This window comes from Gossypium hirsutum, chromosome D13 (genome assembly GCF_007990345.1).
Source record: "Gossypium hirsutum isolate 1008001.06 chromosome D13, Gossypium_hirsutum_v2.1, whole genome shotgun sequence".
Classification (NCBI taxonomy): domain Eukaryota; kingdom Viridiplantae; phylum Streptophyta; class Magnoliopsida; order Malvales; family Malvaceae; genus Gossypium; species Gossypium hirsutum.
In genome coordinates, this window is record NC_053449.1 from 32,780,123 (window position 1) to 32,802,557 (window position 22,435).

At 33.9% G+C, this 22,435-nt stretch overlaps 1 protein-coding gene across 1 annotated transcript; it reads right to left on the bottom strand.

Moving 5' to 3' along the window:
* Positions 1 to 6,772: 6,772 nt before the first annotated feature.
* On the bottom strand, positions 6,773 to 13,098 carry LOC107920252 (protein RRP6-like 2). Its single transcript, XM_016849860.2, is given in 15 exon segments — positions 6,773 to 7,101; positions 7,103 to 7,554; positions 7,802 to 7,903; positions 7,987 to 8,292; positions 8,685 to 8,854; positions 8,959 to 9,046; positions 9,243 to 9,288; positions 9,395 to 9,477; positions 9,864 to 9,972; positions 10,302 to 10,352; positions 10,438 to 10,517; positions 11,008 to 11,091; positions 11,167 to 11,325; positions 11,564 to 11,719; positions 12,215 to 13,098. Coding segments are annotated over 15 exon segments (2,784 nt in total). The 5' UTR covers positions 12,956 to 13,098; the 3' UTR covers positions 6,773 to 6,944.
* Between the last annotated feature and the right edge of the window lie 9,337 nt (positions 13,099 to 22,435).

Sequence of the window (22,435 nt, forward strand, 5' to 3'; positions counted from 1 at the left end):
CGAGTTAAGCACTGATAATGAAATCTGCACAACAGCACGATGTCAGAAATTTGCAATATGAGTAATGTAATTCTTTACCGGGGCAATGCCTCTCTCGTCGACTCAGCATAGCTTTGCCCATTTGAAGTCGAGTTTCCATCCCTTCAAGATGTTGTTGGGTTTTACTTTGATTAAAGAATATCCAAAGCTTTCTGCCGTAGTTGCGCCCCAAAAGGCTCTATAAAAGAAATCTGATACCAAAGAAAGTTTTTCACATACAAGATGAAAGTGGAAGATCTTATCAAGAAAATATTGGTTCTGGTCAAAAGGGATAACAAGGACTTGTCTAATCCTACGGGTTCAGATCCAATTCAAAAAGAAAATCAAAAATCAAAATAAAATGATAGAAAAAAGAAGAAGAAAAAAGAAAAATCAAAAATCAAGGTCAAAATGAAAATGAGAGAAAAAGAAAGAAGAATGAAAAAAGAAAAATCTAGATCAAAATAAAAAATGACAAAAGGAAGTAAAGGAGAGGCCAAAGCGAAAACTCGCAAAGGTCGCTTTGTGACCAAAGGTGGTTTTGAGTTGAAAACCCGAAAAGGGCGACTCAAATTTTGAGCAAAATGGGCCATGGTCATCACCGTTATCGAAGACTTCTAATGGGCATTGCTTCATTTTTGAGATCATTAGAGGCTGCATCATATGTCAATGTCTTCATATGCCGATATAAAATTCCAAGAGGATGGTATTGGAAAATGCATTGAACTTGAATGATAGCGCGATAGCTGAGAGCTGTAATCAATTCAAAATCAGACACCACGGGTTGTCACTGTATTGCAAGACAATGAATTGCAAAGATGACTGAGACTTACAAGGACGGGTATGAGAAATTACCATTTTCCCTCCTTGTTGGTTGAATATCTATCAAGATTCCTACCGGAGTAGCATCATTCTCTTTGGTTTGAGGGAAGGAGGTAGTTCTACCCATTACTGTAAAAATCTTTTCTCTCCAGGTGTTAGTTGAGCTAAGAGTTGTATGAGGCAGAATGAATCCAATCTGATCAGAAGGAAAAAGCTAAAAGCTATCAGCACAATCAAATGTATCAAAGGCAAATGACGCGAGCCTACAACCAAAAGGTTCGCCTCAGAGAATTCTATAAGGGAAACCTAATGTTGAGAAAGATCCTTCTTACACAAAAGGATTTTAGAGGAAAATGGACACCAAAGGCCTTTTCCAAAGGAGTTCTGATCTGGAGTAGGATAGATGGTAAAAACTCGCCAAATCCTGCAAACTCAGATTCAGTCGAGCATTACTTCACCTTAAGAAGGAGAAGAGACCAAGATGAAAGCCTACAAAGGGTGCCTTGATTCTTCAAACTAAAAAAAAAGGGATGAAAAATGACAATGAAAAATGAAAAATGAAAAGTAAAAATGGAGAGGCTAAGGGGAAAACCCGCAAATGGCACCTTAGGCCAAAGGGGATTTGAGTTGAAAACCCGAAAAGGGCGACTCAAATATTGATCAAAATGGGGCATGAAGTGATCAGAGCAACTCGTATCTTGATCAGATGGGGGCATGTGGTAATCTTGTTATACCTGAATCAACAGGAAAAAGTAGGTGACATCTTGTGGCATCGAAAAAGCACTGTAGATCTCCTAAACACATGTCAAATTCAAAATGGTCTTCAGAAAGTTTATACAGAGAAGTTCAAGCTGCGATATCTGGAGGCACCCAATTCTCATATTATTTGTTGTTCTTGGAATACTTTTTTCTTTTCCAAGATATACATTCCCAATCAATTTCTTTGTCATCCTTCTTTACTATTTTTGATAACTTGTTCTTTCGAGCTATGCTCAGAACCAACTTTACTCTTATCCATTGTTATGACCCTTTTTGCAAGCATGTTGCATTGGAATAATGGTTAATGGACTAATAAAACTTTCACAGAGAAAGTTTTGCATATTACTTTGAAAGGTTTCTAAATAATATAGGAGCCTGAAATAGGACTATTGTTTAGAACGCACCAGGTTTAAAGGTTGGAAATTTGAGAAGGAAGAGTCTAAATTTGGACTTTCTCTTTGGATTTTGTTGTCAAATGCATTGATTGAACAAAATGATAAGATGACGGGTTACTGATAAAGCTTAAGTAAACAAGCAAGCGATGAGCATCAGGCAATAGGAAAAGGTTATTTCGGAGAAGAGAGCCTCCATTTGCACATGAGTCTTTGGTACGACACCCTGGGATTGGTGTAAGGAACCAGAACGATGTAGATCCTGTATCCTTGAATTGGATAAGAGAGGATTGAGGAAAAGTCATATTTCTACCTTGGATTACAGTGGGAGAATGATGGTACAAATTTTGCGCCCCAATGAATTAAACTTTGAGGTTTACAGTGGGGGCAACCTGACTAAATGTTTCTTCAGAAAATGTCAGTCGAGAAGGAAGGTGTTATAGCACTTTAGTGATAAAGCCTTAATAAACTTCGAGTAATGACAACCTAAGCAGGATCATTCTCAAAAAAATAAAATTCTGCATTCATGCAAACACCATTCACACATGTTTAGTTAGAAGCATCTGATTCATTTTGATCATGTCATCCTAATCATTAGGCATAATTAGGTCATGTTCCCCAGAGAACAGATCAGTGAAGATAGCAGATCTTGCCTTCTTGCATTGACAGCGAAGTAGATCGAAAAAAGCCTTACCTCCATCGGTTGCAGTGGAGCTGGTTAAAGATAGCAGATCTTGCCTTCCTGTATTGACAGCGAAGCAGATCGAAAACAAAGCCTTGCCTCCATCGGTTGCAATGGAGCTAGTTAAAGATGGCAGATCTTGCCTTCCTGCATTGACAGCGAAGCAGATCGAAAACAAAGCCTTGCCTCCATCGGTTGCAGTAGAGCTGGTTAAAGATGGCAGATATTGTCTTCTTGCATTGACAACGAAGCAGATCGAAAACAAAGCCTTGCCTCCATCAGTTGCAGTGGAGCTGGTTAAAGATAGCAGATCTTGCCTTCCTGCATTAACAGCGAAGCAGATCGAAAACAAAGCCTTGCCTCCATCGGTTGTAGTGGAGCTGGTCAAAGATGGCAGATCTTGCCTTCCTACATTGATAGCGAAGCAGATCGAAAACAAAACCTTGCCTCCATCGGTTGCAGTAGAGCAGGTTAAAGATAGCAGATCTTGCCTTCCAGCACTGACAGCGAAGCAAATCGAAGATACCAGCCTTGCCTCCCAAGTAGTGCAATAGAATAGATTAAAGCCACGACGGCGTATCTTGCTTCCCCAACATTGCAGTTAAGAAGACTAAAGCCACAGCGGCGAGTGTTACTTCCCTGGCGATGCAGTGGAACAGATTAAAGCCATATCGGTGAATCTTGCTTCCCCGACATTGCAGTTAAAAAGATTAAAGCCACATCGTCGAATCTTACTTCCCTGGCGATGCAGTGGAACAGATTAAAACCACAACGGCGAATCTCGCTTCCCCGACATTGCAGTTAAAAAGATTAAAGCTACAATAGCGAATCTTACTTCCCAGGCGGTGCAGTGGAACAGATTAAAGCCACAATGGCAAATCTTGCTTCCCCGACATTGCAGTTAAAAAGATTGAAGCTACAATGGCAAATCTTACTTTCCAAAAGTTACGAGTTACAAATCCTATCTCCCCGACGTTGCGGTAGAGTGGATTGGGACACCAATTCCTATACCTCTGAAGATGCAGTGGATGGAATGAGGCAACTCGAAGAAGAAAAACACTAAGGTCCAACACGACCGGGAAAAGTTGGCCATTTTTAGAGTCTTTGCTCCGTTCCCATTACACGACAACGAGCAAAGAGGGGCAGCTGTAATAGGCCCAATTTGCACAGCCCGTTAGTAAAATAAACCAAATGAAAAAACAAAATTAAATAATCCAATAAACAATCCAAGTTACAAAAAAATTTTCACCAGACCCAAGTTACAGAGGCCCAATCACTAAAACCCTAAATTACATTAGCCCAACTAGCCTAAACCCAATTAGCCTAAGCCCAATACCCTAGCCCAACTAGCCTAAACCAGAAATTAGAAACCCTAGCAGCAACAAGAGCCTCCTGTGCCGCTGCCACACACGGGCTCCCCTCCGAGCCATACCTCGTACGTGCACCATCACGCACGTAGCACCACCACGAGCCTCGAACTGGCCTCCGTACAATTGTACCTGCAAATACAAACGAACACAAGAGCAACGAAATAACAGAAGAGGAGAACGGATTGGATTTTTATTTATTTATTTATTTTTATTATTATTCTGTAATTTCGGATATAAAAAGCTGATACAAACACTGTAAACGATTACGCAATATCAATACAGGAAAATCAATACAAAAATACAAAAAAAATTCAAGAACAAAAAAGAATACACCGCTTTAGGTGATTCCCCAACTCCATTTTTATTTTCAGTTTTCTTTGATTTTTTTTGGTAAAAAATAAATAAATAAAAAGGATAGGGAAAGGGGACCTACCGGGAATCTGTCGTCTTCTCGTCGGCTCAAATCGCCGTTCGTGGCGGAGCCATGGCGAAGGAGCGGCGGATTTGGGCAGGGAGATGAGGGGTCGAAACCCCAATGGAGGCAGAAGCAACAATTTTTTTTTTGTGTGTGTGAAGGCTGCGGTTGTTTATTTTTTAGGTAAATTTTTGTTTAAATAACATTGCAATACGACGCCGTTTTGAGCTAGGGTTCCTAGTGTCAAAACGACGCCGTATAAGGCCATAACCCGATGACCCGACCCGAGCGTGGTAAGACCCGCGCGTTTTGGTCTTGGAGGGGACATTTGCGCCATCAGTCCCTCTGATTTCTTTCGTAGTTTCAATCTAATCTTTCTTTATTTTCTAAATTGGTCCCATATGTTCGACTTGATTATGCTTTGGTCCATGCTAAAACGCGGCGTTTTGGAGCTGAGGATATTTTCCTCTTTAGCCCCCATGTTATTCACGCGTGCCCTTCTTGGTCCTCAATTCTGCTTTATTTTCATTTTTTTTCCTTTTTATTTCGAATTTAATACAATTTTGTCCATACTTATTTAATTTAATGTACTTGGTTTTTTATGTTGTTTACAATTTTATTTTTATTTTTATCTTTATTTATTTGATATATTTATTTTAAAATTTAACTCTTTTTTTTGTTTAAGTTTAATATATTTTTAATTTTATTAATACTATTTCAATATTATAATATATTATTATTTTGAATCTATCATTATTATATTATAAATTTACCATGTTTTATTGTTCAAATTTTATTATATATCATTATTTAAAGTTCCACATTTTTATATATATTTTCATGTAAATTCAATATGTTTTATATTTTATTCTATAATATATTTCCTCTAAATTCACTCATTACATATTTTTAGATTTGTAAATATTTTTTATAATGCTATTATATAATAATATTATATGCGTACATATTTCATATTAAATTATTTTCATTATCCATACATACATAATCTATTGTGAATTTCACATTATTATAAAGATATTTTATTTCTTTCAAATATTTTAACATCTTAAATCTATTTTAACTTATGTCAATATTGTTAATTTATTCAAATTTATTTTAATTTTTTAATTTATATACATTATATTTATTTCTTAAATTATGTTTAAATTTGTATATTTCATTAGTGTTATTTTTGCTTGATTTTTAATTAGTTTCCTTTTATTAGCTAATGTCGATATTTATATAATGTATGAAATTATTATTGTTACGCTTGTTTGTACTCGTTCATTAATTGCTTATTGTTCATTGGTGTGTTTTTTAATTTACGAATCACCAATTCGCGATGTACATTATTATTCTATCGTTTTTTTATCCATTCAAAAGATTACAAATGCCAAAGTTATTTCATACAAAAGTTTTCAAATTAACGCAATACTCGAAATTTAGAATCCTCGAGAAAATTGAGCCCTAACGTATTAGATTCTAACTCTCTTCGTCGAATCTAAATAATCGAGAATGGTCTTTAATTAAAACGCATAAATAAAAATCTCATTCTCGGGAATTCGATACGTTATGCCCTAACGCATTGGATATGGCGTATAGTTTTCTTGAGGAGAGGATCTTTTTTTAAAAATCAATAAAGGCAATATTCGATATTTAGGAATTTTGTAAAATCGAACCCTAACTTACTGGGTTTTGATTTTCTCATTTGACCCGAATAATCAAATATCCTTTCTCAAATGCATGGGTTTTAAAAGTTGAAGGGATCGTATTTTAAAATATTTTCAATATTTTGACATTAAGACATTAAACAATCAATTCGGTACCAATTTTTTCAAGGTGATCCAATCACACCTCAATAAAAGATTGATGGCAACTCCATTTTATTTTCAAAGTCAAACCCCGTTTTTCTATTCCAAATTTAAAATTGGTGTCATAATTAATTGTTAATGTGATACACATAACAATCCACGATCCACGAGTAACATAAGTAAAATTAACAAATAATTTTTCCCTGCATTTTTAAGTGATTTAACAAGTTCAAGAGTCAAAAATTCTTTATAAAAATATACATTTTCCTTGACGTGACATATTCTGTTTAGTGGTAAACTCAATAACTAAATTAATGTTAATAGTGATACCTTTTCATTATCTATCAAAAATTTCATTTTTTGTAAATATAAATGCTCAACAACCTGTTTTCTGCTTATTTTTCTCCAGCAATTAAGTTTTAATTAAGAGACCGACATTTAAATAGATCATTATCTTTTGTTTGATTATTAGATACATGTATGCTTTTTCCAATACGAATATATTTAATTCACTAATTTTTTCCGTGTATTTAGTAGGTCTCCAAAATAGGAGTACGTTTAAAACTTTCCTAAACAAGATTGTGATCGTTTTCTATTGATCAAAATTTTAAATATGAAACGCAAAATTCATTTTTCATTTGTCATGCAGAGCCATGATTTTATCATCAGACACACTCACGGGAAAGTTGCACTCCTATTCCCTGATGCAGGAAAAGCTTGTCGTCGTCTAGCCTGCGGGAACAGCTTCGTCCCATCATCTATTTGCAGCAGCCCGACTGCAGAATTTTTCTTCTTACGGGCAGAGTTTACTTGACTTCCTGGTTTTTCCTGTGTCTACTCCAAATTTAACCTGTTTCCTGGCTGCCTCATAATCAAATGGCTTTATTTGCAAAGAACCACTCTGTTCTTTTGATTCCTTGACTTTAAAAGACTGGGTGGATTGTTGGAAGCTTGTAGATAAATCAGTTAGGGACATAGTCTCCTCATTGTCACCTTCATTTGTTTCCGAGGTGTAACAAACGGGACTATCACCGACAGAAGCATCACTGGGTTTTGGGCCACCACCACCATCATTTGATTCATCTTTACTTGAATTTTCTTCCAACATTATTATATCTTCAGATGTCAACTCGGTAGCTACCACAGGAGGAGGTTCTTCAGGTTGTGAAATTTGTGATACTTTAGTTGCCTCCTCCGTCACCAGTTTTGACTGCTCCTCTATACCCAAAAATGAGTGGAACGGTAGATTCACCGAAGATCTGATCTGCTCCAACTTGTTCTCTTCCTTCTAGATAACAGTAAACAAGTTAGCAAAGAATTGCTATTCATAAAGACTGATTGAACAAATCAAAACCTATAAATAAATTCAAAGATACAGGAATGAAACTGTTAAAACTATGTGCATGGACTGCATCTGAGAGTCTTGGTAAGTTTCACTCACAAAGAACCATACCAAAGCCAGAAAGAGGGAGATCGACTTTTCTAAAAACATTGCAGTGGATAAAGAATTGTAGCTAAATAACTTGGCTCACCTTTTTACCTATATCAGATTTTTTCTTCGTGGCAGAATTCCCCAGAAATGCCCCAAAGCCACAGTTAGGTCTCTTCAGAATCTGAACAGTTGCTCCACCAGCCTATACCAGGAATATATATTTCAGCCAGCAGCTACATATCAGAAGATAGATCACCATGCATCTATGAAGGATTAACTTACAACCTTTGTCGAAGGTGGACTCAGCCCTGAATCGGTAAGACCTTCTCTCGTAGACATTGAGATACTGTTCACAACTGGCTCCATATGGCATCTTTTTTGTTTTTTGTCCGTGTCAGGTCCAGGAATACTGCTTCCAGTCTTCACTAATTCTTTACATGGAGGAGAAGCAAGCTTTGCAGTTTTCCCATCAAGTCCCCCCATGCCACCATCTATGATTTCTGTTCTATCATTTCCAATTTTCAAGTCTGGACAAGTCTCAGGAGGTACAAGTACAGCTCCGTCATTAACTGCTACACATTCTTCCGATGCCTGTTCATTGGAACAAACAGAAGCAACACAAAGAAAAATGTAAAATCAACACTTTTTCAACCCATTCTAGCAACTAAATAGATTTCTAAAGCCTATTCAATAAGATTTAACAAATTGCATATATTTGAACCAGTTATCTGGAATATTATTCACTTTTGTAACTTCAATTGATAACTGATGATGAACATTATGAATTTGACTTGGATTTTGTTATTTATGTCATATGGCCAGCATTCTACAACTCAGAATGCTATCTTTTATTTCTAGATAAGATGGCAACCAATTTGAGGACTGAAAGAAAAATGAGATAACAAAAGAAATTTAACCGATTAACAACATATATTAATAGTATGTCAACGTTAGGATCATCAAATCAGCGTAATAACTCTTACGTGTAGCACACGCCCCATTTTAAGTTGTTGAGCAGCAGCTTCAAATGAGACAGCATTCTGCATAGAACGCTTGATGATGCTAACAACTGCACCAAGATTTCGCTCCACATATGGGAGTCTAGATTTCAACAGTCGACGCAACTTGCCAGCAGTTACAGGCATCTGCTTGGCTTTTCACGGTAAGAAAAAATATGAACAAGTAAAAAAAAACCAATAAGTAGAGTATAAAAAAGGATATACAGTGGAAACTGATAAAAACTTGAAGTGCTCATACCAATTTCAATAAGTATTTTGTTAGGCAATACATAGCCAGTACTTTCATCCTCTGAACGTGCAATATGGTCTCGCCATTCATAAAGCCCCTGTAAGCCATTTAAGTGAGTTATATAAGCCAAAGAAATGGATACCATCCATCTACTTTTGCTAGACAGGCTTCGTCACATCAATTACATATATCAAAATTGAAATTCACCATATCTTGTGGTTTACAAACAAATCAATATGTTATTTTAAATGTAAACAAAACGGCCATGAAAAATGTAAACAACATGATCTTACAGAGACAATTGATAGCTGCTCAGCATTCAAACAAGCAGCCTGCAACCTATATCAAATGGCAAAGAATAAAGGCCATAATTTAGTTTGGATTAACATGGGATATTTAAACGTGCACACAATCATGCACTGTGTAGTCTAAGCATTTAACAAACCCGTATATGTGGAGATATGAATTCTCTGTCAGCAGCTCTTTCTCGTATAGTTGCATGCATACATCAGAACTTCTCTTGTAGACCTGCTAGCCAGAAAACCTTTGCAGTCAAAAATAAATACTGCAAAGCATCAAAGCTCACAAATTCATATATCCTAGTAAATTTATTTGAAAAAGGGAGAACAACAAGAAGTCAATTTAGGGGGAAAAAAAGAATCAACGAAAGAACGCTTATGCATTTAACATTTTGAATACATAGCCTCAGCTGAAATTACACATTGAAGCTCGAACAAAATAAATGTCAAATGCCAGAGGAATAGGTAAAGAAGCCCAACTCTTCCACGATTGAAACTATGATTAAAGATTACTGAAATCCCTTAGCTTCTTTTCTCCGAGAAAGTCAGGACTATGATACAACAAGGGATGGTGAATGTAGAAAATTATGTGAATTATGATTCATTGCGTCATACCTCTACCAACGGAGCATCAAAATGTTCAGGTTCCATAGGCATGGATAGCAATTTGATTCTCATTAAATCATAAATGTACAGTAAAAAGTGTGTGTCTTCTCTAGCATATCTGTCGTAGAAAAATATAATAGAAGGAAAATAATTAGTTGACATAAAACAATGAAAGTTTCCTCTTCAATATCTGCAATCACAGAACCTTGAAACTTTCTTCAAGCAGTGCAATCATAAACAAAAAGCAAAGTGTTTTACTTCATATTGATGAAAAACTCGAAACTAACTACAATTTACATCTTATATGATTGTTTAGTTTTTCTTGTAAAAACAAGTACAATGTAAGTAATACTATCTTGCAGATTAGATGGTTAAATTTTTCCTGTAAAATGATCAATTGAGTAAAACAGAGAAGAGAAAAGATGCAGGTTCCAAAAGCAATGTTACCTGACCATTTCAGCAGGAAGAGGACGCAATCTCCAATCTGCACTTTGATATCTGCAATGAGGAAGATAGAACAGATGATGATCAATTTATAATGAAGAAGACGAAGAAGATCAAACAAATTTAAACGAAAACCTACTCTTTGTTAGCAGTAACTCCACTAAAGTGTTGCAGAAGATGTTCCAAACTATTTCTTTCCATTTTCAAGACCCTCGAGGCCTGAGTACCATGCAAAAGCATAAGTCAACAAAATGGTAGGTGTCCAACACAATTTTAACTTCAATTCAAACAATCATTTCATTCATATCTAATTGCACTCAAAACTATGCCTAAGCATTTCTATTGAGAAAATGGCACTTAAAGTACAGTAATTAGGCTCTTTGAATCTGCGGTAAGCAGTAATATTCCCAAGCCTATAATATATTTAACATCTTCAATGAGTTCCAATGAGATTAGCATTTTAATAATCATCCAAAATTTGTGTTAAGTTAGTTCAATCATCTGAAACACAATTACAGAGTTGTCATGTATAGTCTTGAGACACCATTGTCCTCTCCCCTAATTTATCGTTACGTGCTAATTAACCCTAATAAATAATTTGATAGAAGAAAATAACTTCAATTCTTAAAACATACCAACAAAACCAAGAGTTTACAGTAAATTATCATATTAATCAAGTTCAGAGAAGTAACAGGTTGGCAGTATAAACCTGTCCGGTGTCAAAGAGGTTGCATATATATATGCCAAAGTCCCGCTGAAGCCACACAATATCCCGGTCTGCCCCATGCATAACCTATGTAAACTAAGGATATTAAAAAGTGCAGAAGGACCAAAATGGGAAAAAATTGCAGCCATTAAAGAGGCCAACCTTTTTCTTGGTGGGATCCTTGAATAATTCCCTAAGATACGGGCCAATATGAATTCGTAGCTTCAAAGTATCGACAACAAAATTCTCATTTCTGGTAGAAATTTGTATCAAACAAGTCAATCCTTGAAATGATCTATATTGGTTATGCTCCAAATCAACCTGAGAATAATTACAATTTTAAACTACATGCAAAGTGGTAACATGTTACAAGAATTATTTTTTAAAAAATAGAACACCTATGTTTGACGCATACAAGGTCACGTCAAACTGGTAGCCCCAATACCCGAGATACATATACCGTTCTTCAGACCAGGTAAACACTTCATACTATGTCTTACCAACTGTTAAAGGAGAGTAAGAATGATCACATAAATGATATTAGTTCTCAGATTTTTACCGCAAATTCATTTACACTGCGTAATTTGGCTGCCAACTCCTTCAAATCTTTTACCTCCTCCACCAGCTTGAATGGGGTAGACTCAATTGAGGGTGGTTTTACAGGCTCAATATCTGCTATATCTTTATCCACAAAATCCATAACAGACAGCTTCTCCTGTAAAGTGCAAAACAGAAGGGGGTTTTTTAATTATAATATTGGCAGGCACCACAAATTTACCAGAGATAACCCAGCTAATTACATAGAAGCTATTGTTGAACACAATTGGATGTGTGTGAGATACTGAGTTAGAAAAAGGAATTAAAGTGAAATTTTATTATCAAATCTGTATCTAAAACTGTTAAGGTGGCTCTTAAGAACATGATAACATTCTTAAAAACAATTGCGGTCTTCTGTCTTCTAGTTACCAGTAATTACACCACCATTGGCATCAATAAAGAAAATAAGAAAGATAACCTTGAAAAAGCTTTCCTATAAACCACTGAAAGGTTCTTTAACTTCAGAAAACTTTAAAAGGTCGCCCTATTCATATATACACTGTCTCCATAGGAATCATTTCTGAGCAAAGCATTCAAACAACTTACTGATCCCATAAAAGGAGCTTCAAAAATTGATAAATTAAACAAGAAAAGAAGAAGAAAAAAAACTCACCAGTGGATGAACAAAGCGTTGCCCATCCTCACTCCTTTGCAACCAAACATGTTCGAAAGGCTTATTCGAATTATTCACAAGTATATTATACTCTTCCTGCGGCTTCCGTATTGTTGGTATATGAAAAGGAACCTTCGCTTTCCCCGACGTCCCTGCAGCCAACGCCCATTTCTTCACCTTCACTCCAGAATAACTCGGAGACGCACCTTCCTTCCCACTCACTGACTCAGCAACCGAGTCACCCATTAACCCACCATCCCCTTTCTTCTTTTTCTTCTCGTAAACCAATTGAAACCCATTAATTTCCGGATCCGACCCGATAAACCTCCCCGTTTCCTCTTCTTTCTTTCGGATATTTTGAAATTCATCCACGGAAACGTCAAATCGTTCCAAGATTTCGTCGTTGATATCAACAAGCCAATCATAAGCTTCATCATCGGCTATACTCCCAATTCTGTCAGGAAAATTGATCGCTTTATTGGCGCACCATGTTTTAGCCGATGAGCCGATGGATTCAAGCAAAGAATCCGATATCTTGGCAATTTGATCAATGGGGAGCTTGAAACCGTCGAAATTCTTAAAGAAATGAAAGTCTTGATTGGAAGGGAGGGTTCGAGATGAGGAAGACAGTGAGGAAAGAGAAGAAGAGAAAGTACCCGAAGCTAGGGTTTGAAGAGATTGGGCATCTTTTGAAGGTTCAGACAGGGATTCCATTGCAATTGGATAATTGTTGATGTTCATGGTTTTTAGGGTTTTCGATGAAGAAAGATTAGGGTTTTAGTGATTTTTTCACTTCCTTTGATTCGGGGAAATAATAGGGAAAAAACAGTTTATCAGAGAGAGAAACTGTGCAAAAACAAAAACGAAATAAAATTTACTAAAAACTGTCTTTTGTGAGAACTAGAATTTGACACATAATGACTTTTTTAAAAAAAAAAAATTTAAGAAATAATGCCTAAAGAGTAACAAATATTGGTATTTGTTAAATAATGTATTAACAAATATTTATATTTTAAAGAAATTATTTAAATTTTAACATAATGTATTATTATTTGTTTGTTTGTTTTTTCCTTAAGAACAAGTATGGCTATTTGTTTGTTTGATAAAGAAATATTACTATTTTTTATAAAGTAGTATTACTGTTTTTATAAAATATATATATAATTATTTTTTAATTAAAATTTTTTAGAAAAAGAGGATAACACAATTTAAACTTGTGCCAAATAAATATCTGACAAAAATTTTAAACATCATTTTATTCAAATCAAAACCCAATTAAAATGTTAAATAATGTAGATTACCAAGTTAAAAAGAATAAAAAATCCTCTACTCTTTTATTGTATCCCTCCTTATGCCTTAGCTATCATATTTTAACATAGGTTTTTTTACTAATAACTTCCTTTAAAAAATAGTTTTAAATTTAAAATATTTATCATTTTCTTAAACAAATTGTTTTAATACGTTTTTAAGTTTTTAAATTATTTTAACACATTTTTATTTGTTTATTTTATACAGTATATTATGTTAGTATTTTTTTTAAAGAAAAAATAACATTTATTGAGGTGATTACCGATTACATATTATTAATTAGGGTTAAATATGCTTAAGTTGTTGTATTTTTTATAAATATAGAATTTAGTATCTATATTTTTCAGATTTTAAAATTCAAGTTCAATTGTTAATGTCACCTTAAATTTATTTTGTTAATCTCGCTAGTGTGACATTTTAAAATTTAAAAAAAATACCTATTTAGTAGTCATATAAAAAAATAACATTTTAATGAACTTGAATTTAAGAAAAGAAACTTTAACGGTGTTAATATTAGACTTGTATTATTAAATTTAAAAAGTAGAGGGGTTAATTTTTTTGAAATAAAAGTAGGGAATTAAATTCTAAATATAATAATATAAAGGGGATTTTTATCAAAATAATATAAAAAAATTAATTACAAAAATGGAATAAGTTGTAAATTAATTATGAAAATGAAGTATTTTGTATAGTAAAATTAAATGTCGCCAATAAATCAAACGACATCAGCTTAAAAAATAGTAGTTTAATATAAATAAATAAAATAATAACAATTTAAAAAATATATTTTAATGTAAGGAGGGTGAAGCCAAATTGTGCGGCACCCCTTTTTCTGCTCCCCACTTTTAGATTTTATTTTTTTAATTTTAAATTTGGAGTGATTGTGGTATAATTTTGAGTTTCATACATTTATTTTATAGAAATTAGAAGTTAATCTTTTTATTATCATTTATCATAATTTATTTTTTTTTGTATGTTTTCGAATTTAAAAAGTTAGTCAAATTATTTAATACTAGTAAACTGATCTTCAAATTACTTACTTCAAAATCAAACGTTTATCAAATTTATATGCAAAGAATTAATAAAATTATCAATTCAATAATTTATATGTGGCAAATTAGAAAATTTTGATAATTTTATGTTTTTATGTTTTCTCATATTTTAATTATTTTTTTCTGTATCGTATATGTTTTCTATAATCATATAATGTCTAGTATTGCTAAGTTTGTTTTAAAGGTCTAATTATGATTTTTTTTCTTTACTTTATAAAAAACTGAGAAATTAATTTATTTACTTTAATTTGTTAAAATTTAATCCTCGTACATTATTAAAACTAATCCAATTGTTGATAAAAACATATAAGCTTGAACCATTGTTTTTTTTTTCTAATTTTCCACATATAAATAGTTGAATTGATGATTTTATTAATTATGATAATAAAAGGACTAACTTTTAATTTTCATAAAATAGACTTATGAAATTCAAAATTATACCATAACCACTCCAAATAAAAAAAAAAGCTAAAAGTGAGGAGGGAAAAAGGAGCCCGTTGACAATTTGGCTTCACCCTTTTTCCATTAAAATATTATTTTTTAAATTTTATTATTTTATTTATTTTTATTAAAATATTAGACTTAGGTTGTAACCTACTCATTATAGCAATTTTTAAATTATTTTTAAACATTTTAAATATTACATGTACCTTTTATTGATATTACATGTACATTTTATTAATAGACCAACAACTGATTGTAAACTTAAGGATATGGTGACAGAAGAAGGAGCATGTAATCTAGAGGCATTTAGGGAAAAGTTGTCAGAAGAAATTGTTAGAAGGATCATGAGCATACCTCCCCCACATCCTTTAGCAGGATCAGACAAAATCTTTTGGGTTCGAACATTGAGTGAAGGGTTCTCGATTAAAAGTGCATATCAAATGATAAGAGTAAACATGTGGGATACATGAGATACTAGGTGGGAGAAAGTTTGAAAATTCCAAGGACCGCATCATATACGCTTTTTTCTTTGGCTTGTTTATAAGCAAAAGCTACTTACTAATCTTGAGCGCGTGCAAAGGGGAATTGGTCATAATACATCCTGCTCAGTTTGTCACCACAATACAAAAGATATCGTATACGTCCTTAGGGATTGTTTGACTACTAAAGAGGTCTGGATTAATTTTGTACCTAAAAGTTGTCGACCCTAGTTCTTTTCAAAAAACCTCTTTGATTGGGTTGGGACAAATTTGGGGAATCTTAAGTGGGTGCCAGGAGTTAGGGCTCCTTGGGCTATTCTCTTTGGCCTGCTAGCATGGAGTCTTTAGAATAATAGAAACCTTTTTTTTTATTTTTTTAAGGATTATTTTGGAGTTTTATGGAAACCATTAAGATATTAGTAAGTTGGGCAAATGTGTATAATGCTACTCATAGATGGGATCTGTCCAGAGAGCATACTTTTAATTCTAAGCGGACATTAGGAGGTATATTAGAATAAGTAAAGAAGTTAGAGGGTGGTTATGTTTTTAGTTTAGTTAGGGTTTTTCACAAAAATATATATATTAAAAATATATATTATATTTAAAAATATTTATCTTAATAATAATGTATTTTGAATGGTTAATCTTATAACTTTTTTTAGACTATCATTTATATGAAAATTTCTTTAATTATTAATGAAATTTTAAAAAATATTAATTAACTTAAAATATGAATAATCATAGAAAAAAAATTAGACTATTCAAGTAAGCTAGAAACCTAGGTATTGTAATATAATATATATATTATAGATATAGATATTAAAAACTATAACACCCCAAAAATTTAAGGATACGTTTGGTTCATTGGAATGGAATAAGGTTGTAATTGAATAGAGTTGTAATGGAATAGAGCTGTAATCAGTAATTCAATTGTTTGGTTGAATGCAATGGAATAGAATTATAACAGTATTTTTGTGTTTGGTTGAATGATATAGATTTGTAACGGCATAAAAAAAAGTTGAAATGACCAAAATATCCTTAAAAGAATTTTTTTTAGGTAGATGATTATTATTGTTATTAAATTTTAATATAATTAAATATAATTTAATAAAAATAAATAAATAATTTAATCATATTTTAGTATACTTATTACTAAATATAAGTTAATAAAAATAATAATATATAATTTAATAACATTATTAATATAATTATTTGTATACTAAATTATATTAAAATATTTTATTTACTACATTTTAAAATAATACGCTATTATCATAATCCATTGGTTCTCAAATTATCTTCATAGTTGACACACAACCAACACATGATCAAATATTGCATTTGCATTTTAAAATTTCTCTTTATTTTGTTGTTCAGGGGCACGGTAGCTTTGCACATAAAGTGCATACACTTGCTCGACGACTTTCTAGACTCCATATGCATGCTTGCAAGTATTGGACTCAAGACAAGCATGCCATGATTGCTACAAACACCGTCTCGCTCGTTTCAATTTTAAAATATTGTTAAATTTTTGCTACAAACACCAACTCGAGTCCACTCTTGCACAACATTCTGAGTTTGATGTCTGTAATGAACTTTTATAAATTGTTAAATTTTTACAGTAAATTACAAATATTATAACTTATTTTTCTTAATTTGAATAAAGAAAGTATTTCATTTATTAATCAAAAATTAAATCTCTTCAAGGGTTGGAAGAACTTAATTTGATTAGTTAAACTTAGACCAAATCATTATGAAGGAGAGCTATTAACAAGACCCGGTGTGGTTGCTCTGCATCAATCCATTCACTATATGGCTCTACTGTTGGAACGCCGGCACCCTCACGGCGCAGCACAAATTAATACATCCGGCGATCCAATCCATGGATCCATGTGTGAGGAACGAATCGGGGTGAAATAAGGTTTCAAAATTACCGAATCTTTAAACTGAATAGACAGCGACACCTCGGCAACGAGTATTCTGTTCTACAATCGAACCAAGCCACAACCTTTAGTGACTCCGGCCTCTACGCAATCCACCCAGTTGACAATGAACGGAAGAAATCCCCAAAACTGTTTTTGAAGAAGACTTTCTTGACGGCTGCTAGACTTTTCAAGCAAAGGAAAAACGAGATTTTATATATTTTTTTTAGGGTTTTTTTTAAAAAAAAATCTCTCATATCCCTCTTATAATTGGTATATTTATATATAATGAATCATAATTCATTAAATAAATTAAATAAATATAACAATGTTTTAAACCGAAAATTATAATTACATTAATTATAATAATGATTTCGGTAAACTATATTTATTTGAATTTATATACGAACCAAAATCATACAATATGTTCTCATTATGTGTACAACAACCTTGTACATATAATATGTTCGATGTTTGATTACCCAATTAAATTAATTCTACAATTAATTTAATTCATGTGACTACCAAACACAATACCAATTATGTTTTATTCCGTTCATTTCGACCATAGGGTGTGACCCTGTAGGTTCTTGTAACGTTAGCAGTAATACTAGAACGATTCTAATGTTACAAACAATGAGTGGCATCTAGTAATGCATCATTGCTACCTAAGTTACAAGAAATCATGATTCGACATAACCTTTTTGCGATTAACCTTTCATGCATTAATCCTTAAGTCCTTTATCTCTAGGTTGGACACAAGTCATGGAATAGTCACACTTGCATAGTCCATCCCATGTTCCTTGATATCTTGAGTATACTATGATATACAGATAAGTACGACATCTCATATCAGCTTATTTGAGCATGGTCATGCATTTCTAGTCTCACTCAATCAAGTGGCCTAAGATATTACTCCCATTATATAGGAGGGGCTTATCCTATATCGATCAACCATATCCCTCTACATAGATCGTGGTATATCTAACATTAGCCTTTATAGAACAACCAGTTACGGTGTACGTTTGACTGTATCAAAATATACAACTCACGATGTTGGGATAATGATGATCTTAAGTCTGAGGATCATATACATATTAATCATTATGAGTAATGTTGTGACAATTACATAATAATCCAAGAAACATACTCATAACGGGTCAGTCCAATATGTTGTTCTCTAACATACATATTCATGCATTGATTTTGACACTCCATATCAAAGACAACTCTTTATCATCAATCAACTACATGTTAGTCTTAACGCATTATTGTTGTCCTAGCCAACAATAATACTTGACTAAGGACCCTTTTTAAGAATAATCATATTATTCTTAGGACATTATTATAAAACAATTTATTTATACACACAAAAAAGAAACAGAAATAATAATGGTAACGCCTTATATTAATAAACATGATAAATCAAGTATGTTATTACAACCATCTCATAATTGATCTTTGCGCATACTACAACAATCTCCCACTAGCACTAAGACCAATCGCTCATATATCTAACACCAAGTGACTTAGTGTAATGATCATGCTTCTACTGTGTCAGAGGCTTGGTCAGGGGATCAGCAATGTTACCATCTGTAGGTACTCTGCATATCTCTACATTCTCTCGATCGATAATCTCTCGAACAAGATGGTAGTGCCTAAGTATATGTTCGGATCGCTGGTGAGATCTAGGTTCTTTAGCTTGTGCAATGGCTCTATTGTTATCACATCGGAGTTCTATAGCATCTGATATGCTAGGCACAACCCCTAGTTCAGTAATGAACTTCTTGATCCAAACTGCTTCCTTTGCTGCCTCACTGGCTGCAATATACTTGGCCTCTGTTGTAGAATCAGCTACTGTACTTTACTTTAAACTCTTCCAGCTCACAGCACCACCATTAAGGCAAAACATAAAACCTAATTGTGATCTAGAATCGTCCTTGTCAGTTTGGAAGCTGGCATCAGTGTAACCTTTTACACTTAACTCTTCCTCACCCCCATATATTAGGAACGTATACTTTGTCATTCTTAAGTACTTAAGGATATTCTTGACTATGGTCCAGTGACCTTCACCAGGATCTACTTGGTACATGCTCGTCATACTTAAGGCATATGAGACATTTGGACGAGTACATAACATGGCATACATGATAGATCCAATAGCAGAAGCGTATGGAATTTTACTCATACGTTCTCTCTCTTGTGGAGTTAAAGGACACATTTCCTTCGAGAGTGAAATACCATGTCTCATAGGTAGGAATCCTCTCTTAGATTCTTCCATACTGAACCTTTTCAGTACTCTATCTATGTATGTACTTTGGCTTAGACCTAGTAGTTGTCTTGATCTATCTCTATGGATCTTGACTCCTACGATGTAAGTGGCTTCGTCCAAGTCCTTCATAGAAAAACAGCTTCCTAACCAAGTCTTAATAGACTGCAAGGTAGGTATGTCATTTCCTATGATAAGTATGTCATCCACATACAGTACCAAGAATGTTATAGTGCTCCCACTAACATTCTTGTAAACACATGACTCATCTTCATTTTTGATAAAACCAAACTCTTTGATTGCATCGTTAAAACGAAGATTCCAACTTCGAGAAGTTTACTTTAATCCATAAATGGATCTTTGTAGCTTACATATCTTTCTAGCATCCTTTGGATTAACAAAACCTTCAGGTTGTGTCATGTACACATCCTCTTAAAGTTTCCCGTTAAGGAAAGCTGTTTTGACGTCCATCTGCCAGATTTCATAGTCATGAAATGCAGCTATGGTGAGCAAGATCCTGATAGATTTGAACATAGCTACAGGAGAAAAGGTTTCATCATAGTCAACACCGTAAACTTGGCGAAAACATTTAGCGACTAATCGCCCCTTGTATGTTTGTACATTACCATCCATGTCGATTTTCTTTTCAAAAACCCACTTGCACCCTATAGGTTTAACCCCTTTGAGTGGGTCAACCAAAGTCCATACTTGGTTTTCATACATGGAATCCATCTCAGATCTCATGACCTCAAGCCATTTCTCAAAGTCTGGGTTCGCCACCGCTTCTTGATAAGTCCTAGGCTCATCTTGATCTATAAGAAGAACATCACCATGCGTTGTAATGAGAAATCCATATCTCTCAGGTGCTTGGCGTTCTCTTAAAGATCTGCTCTGTGGTTGTGTTTCTACAACAGTTACTTGTTCCTCAATTTCTTGTGGAATTTACTGTTGTTCTCTCTCTAGTTCAGTGGTATTTTGTGATTCTCGAATTTCTTCAAGTTCAATCTTTCTCCCACTTTCTTTTCTAGAAACAAATTCTTTCTCTAGGAAGACACCAGTTCGAGCAACAAATATTTTATTCTCAGTGGGATTGAAGAAATAATATCCTTTGGTTTCTTTTGGATACCCCACAAAAATACACCTTTCAGATTTGGGTTCAAGCTTAGCAAACGTCTGACGTTTAACATAGGCTTCGCAACCCTAAATTTTCATAAAAGACATACTGGGACGTTTTTCAGTCCACATCTCATATGGCGTCTTTTGAACCGATTTAGATGGAATACGATTTAGTGTGAAAGCAGCTGTCTCAAGTGCATGTCCTCAAAAGGAAGTCGGTAGATCAGCATGACTCATCATGGATCGAACCATGTCTAACAGAGTTCGATTTCTTCTCTCAGAAACTCCATTCCATTGAGGAGTACCAGGAGGAGTAAGTTGTGAGACAATCCCACATTCCTTCAAAAGATTATCAAACTCTAGGCTTAAATACTCTCCACCTCGATCAGATCGAAGTGTCTTGATAGTTTTGCGTAGTTGATTTTGTACTTCATTTTTGAATTCCTTGAACTTTTCAAGGGACTCAGACTTATCCTTGAACTTTTCAAGGGACTTAGACTTATGGCGTATGAGATAGACATACCCATATCTACTGAAATCATCAATAAAAGTAATGAAGTAGTGAAATCCACCTCTAGCCTGTGTATTTATTGGTCCACATACATCAGAATGTATTAGGTCCAATAAATCACTAGCTCGTTCACTTATACTAGTAAAAGGAAATTTAGTCATTTTTCCCAATAAGCAAGATTCACATACTTCATTTGTTCAAAAACAAATGAATCCAAGAGACCATCTTTATGGAGTTTGGATATGCGTTTATCACTTATGTGGCCCAAACGACAATGCCATAGATAAGTTTGATTTGAGTAATTTATTTTTGATCTTTTAGTATTTATGTTGTAAATGAGATTCATTTGATCTAAAATATAGAGGTCATTAATCAATTGTGCCGAACCATAGAAAACATTATTGAGATAAAAGGAACAACAATTATTCTTAATAATTATCTCAAAACCAACTTTGTCTAAACAAGAAATTGAAATATTATTTTTACTCAAACTGGGCACAAAATAACAATCCTCTAAACATAAATCAAGTCCACTAGTCAAAGATAAATTATATGTTCCCATAGCTAATGCAGCAACTTTTGCTCTATTTCCAACTTGCAGGTCCACATCTTCTCTAGCCAAAGTCCTACTCCTTTGTAGTCCATGTACAGAAGTACAAATATGAGAACCACAATCAATATCTAATACCCAAGAAGTAGTAGTTGATAAATTAATATCAATAACATAAATACCTGAAGCAGACGTTCCGCTTGTTTTGGCCTTCTTGACTTCCTCAAGATAGATAGGGCAGTTTCGCTTCCAATGTCCAATCACACCACAATAAAAGCAGTTTCCTTCCTTAGACACCCCACATTTAGGTTTCAATGCAGCTTTCTTTTTCCAGGCTTGGGCCTACCTTTGCCATTGGGCTTTGTCTGAACTTTGTCCTTTCCCTTGCCCTTGTTATTACGGACCATTAGTATGGGCTTGGGTCTAACCTTTTTCATGTTGTCTTCAGCAGTTCGTAACATACTAAGCAACTGTGGCAGAGTCTTGTCAATTTTATTCATATTGAAATTGAGGACAAACTGGCTGTAGCTATCCGGCAACGATTGTAGAATAACATCCGTGGCCAACTCT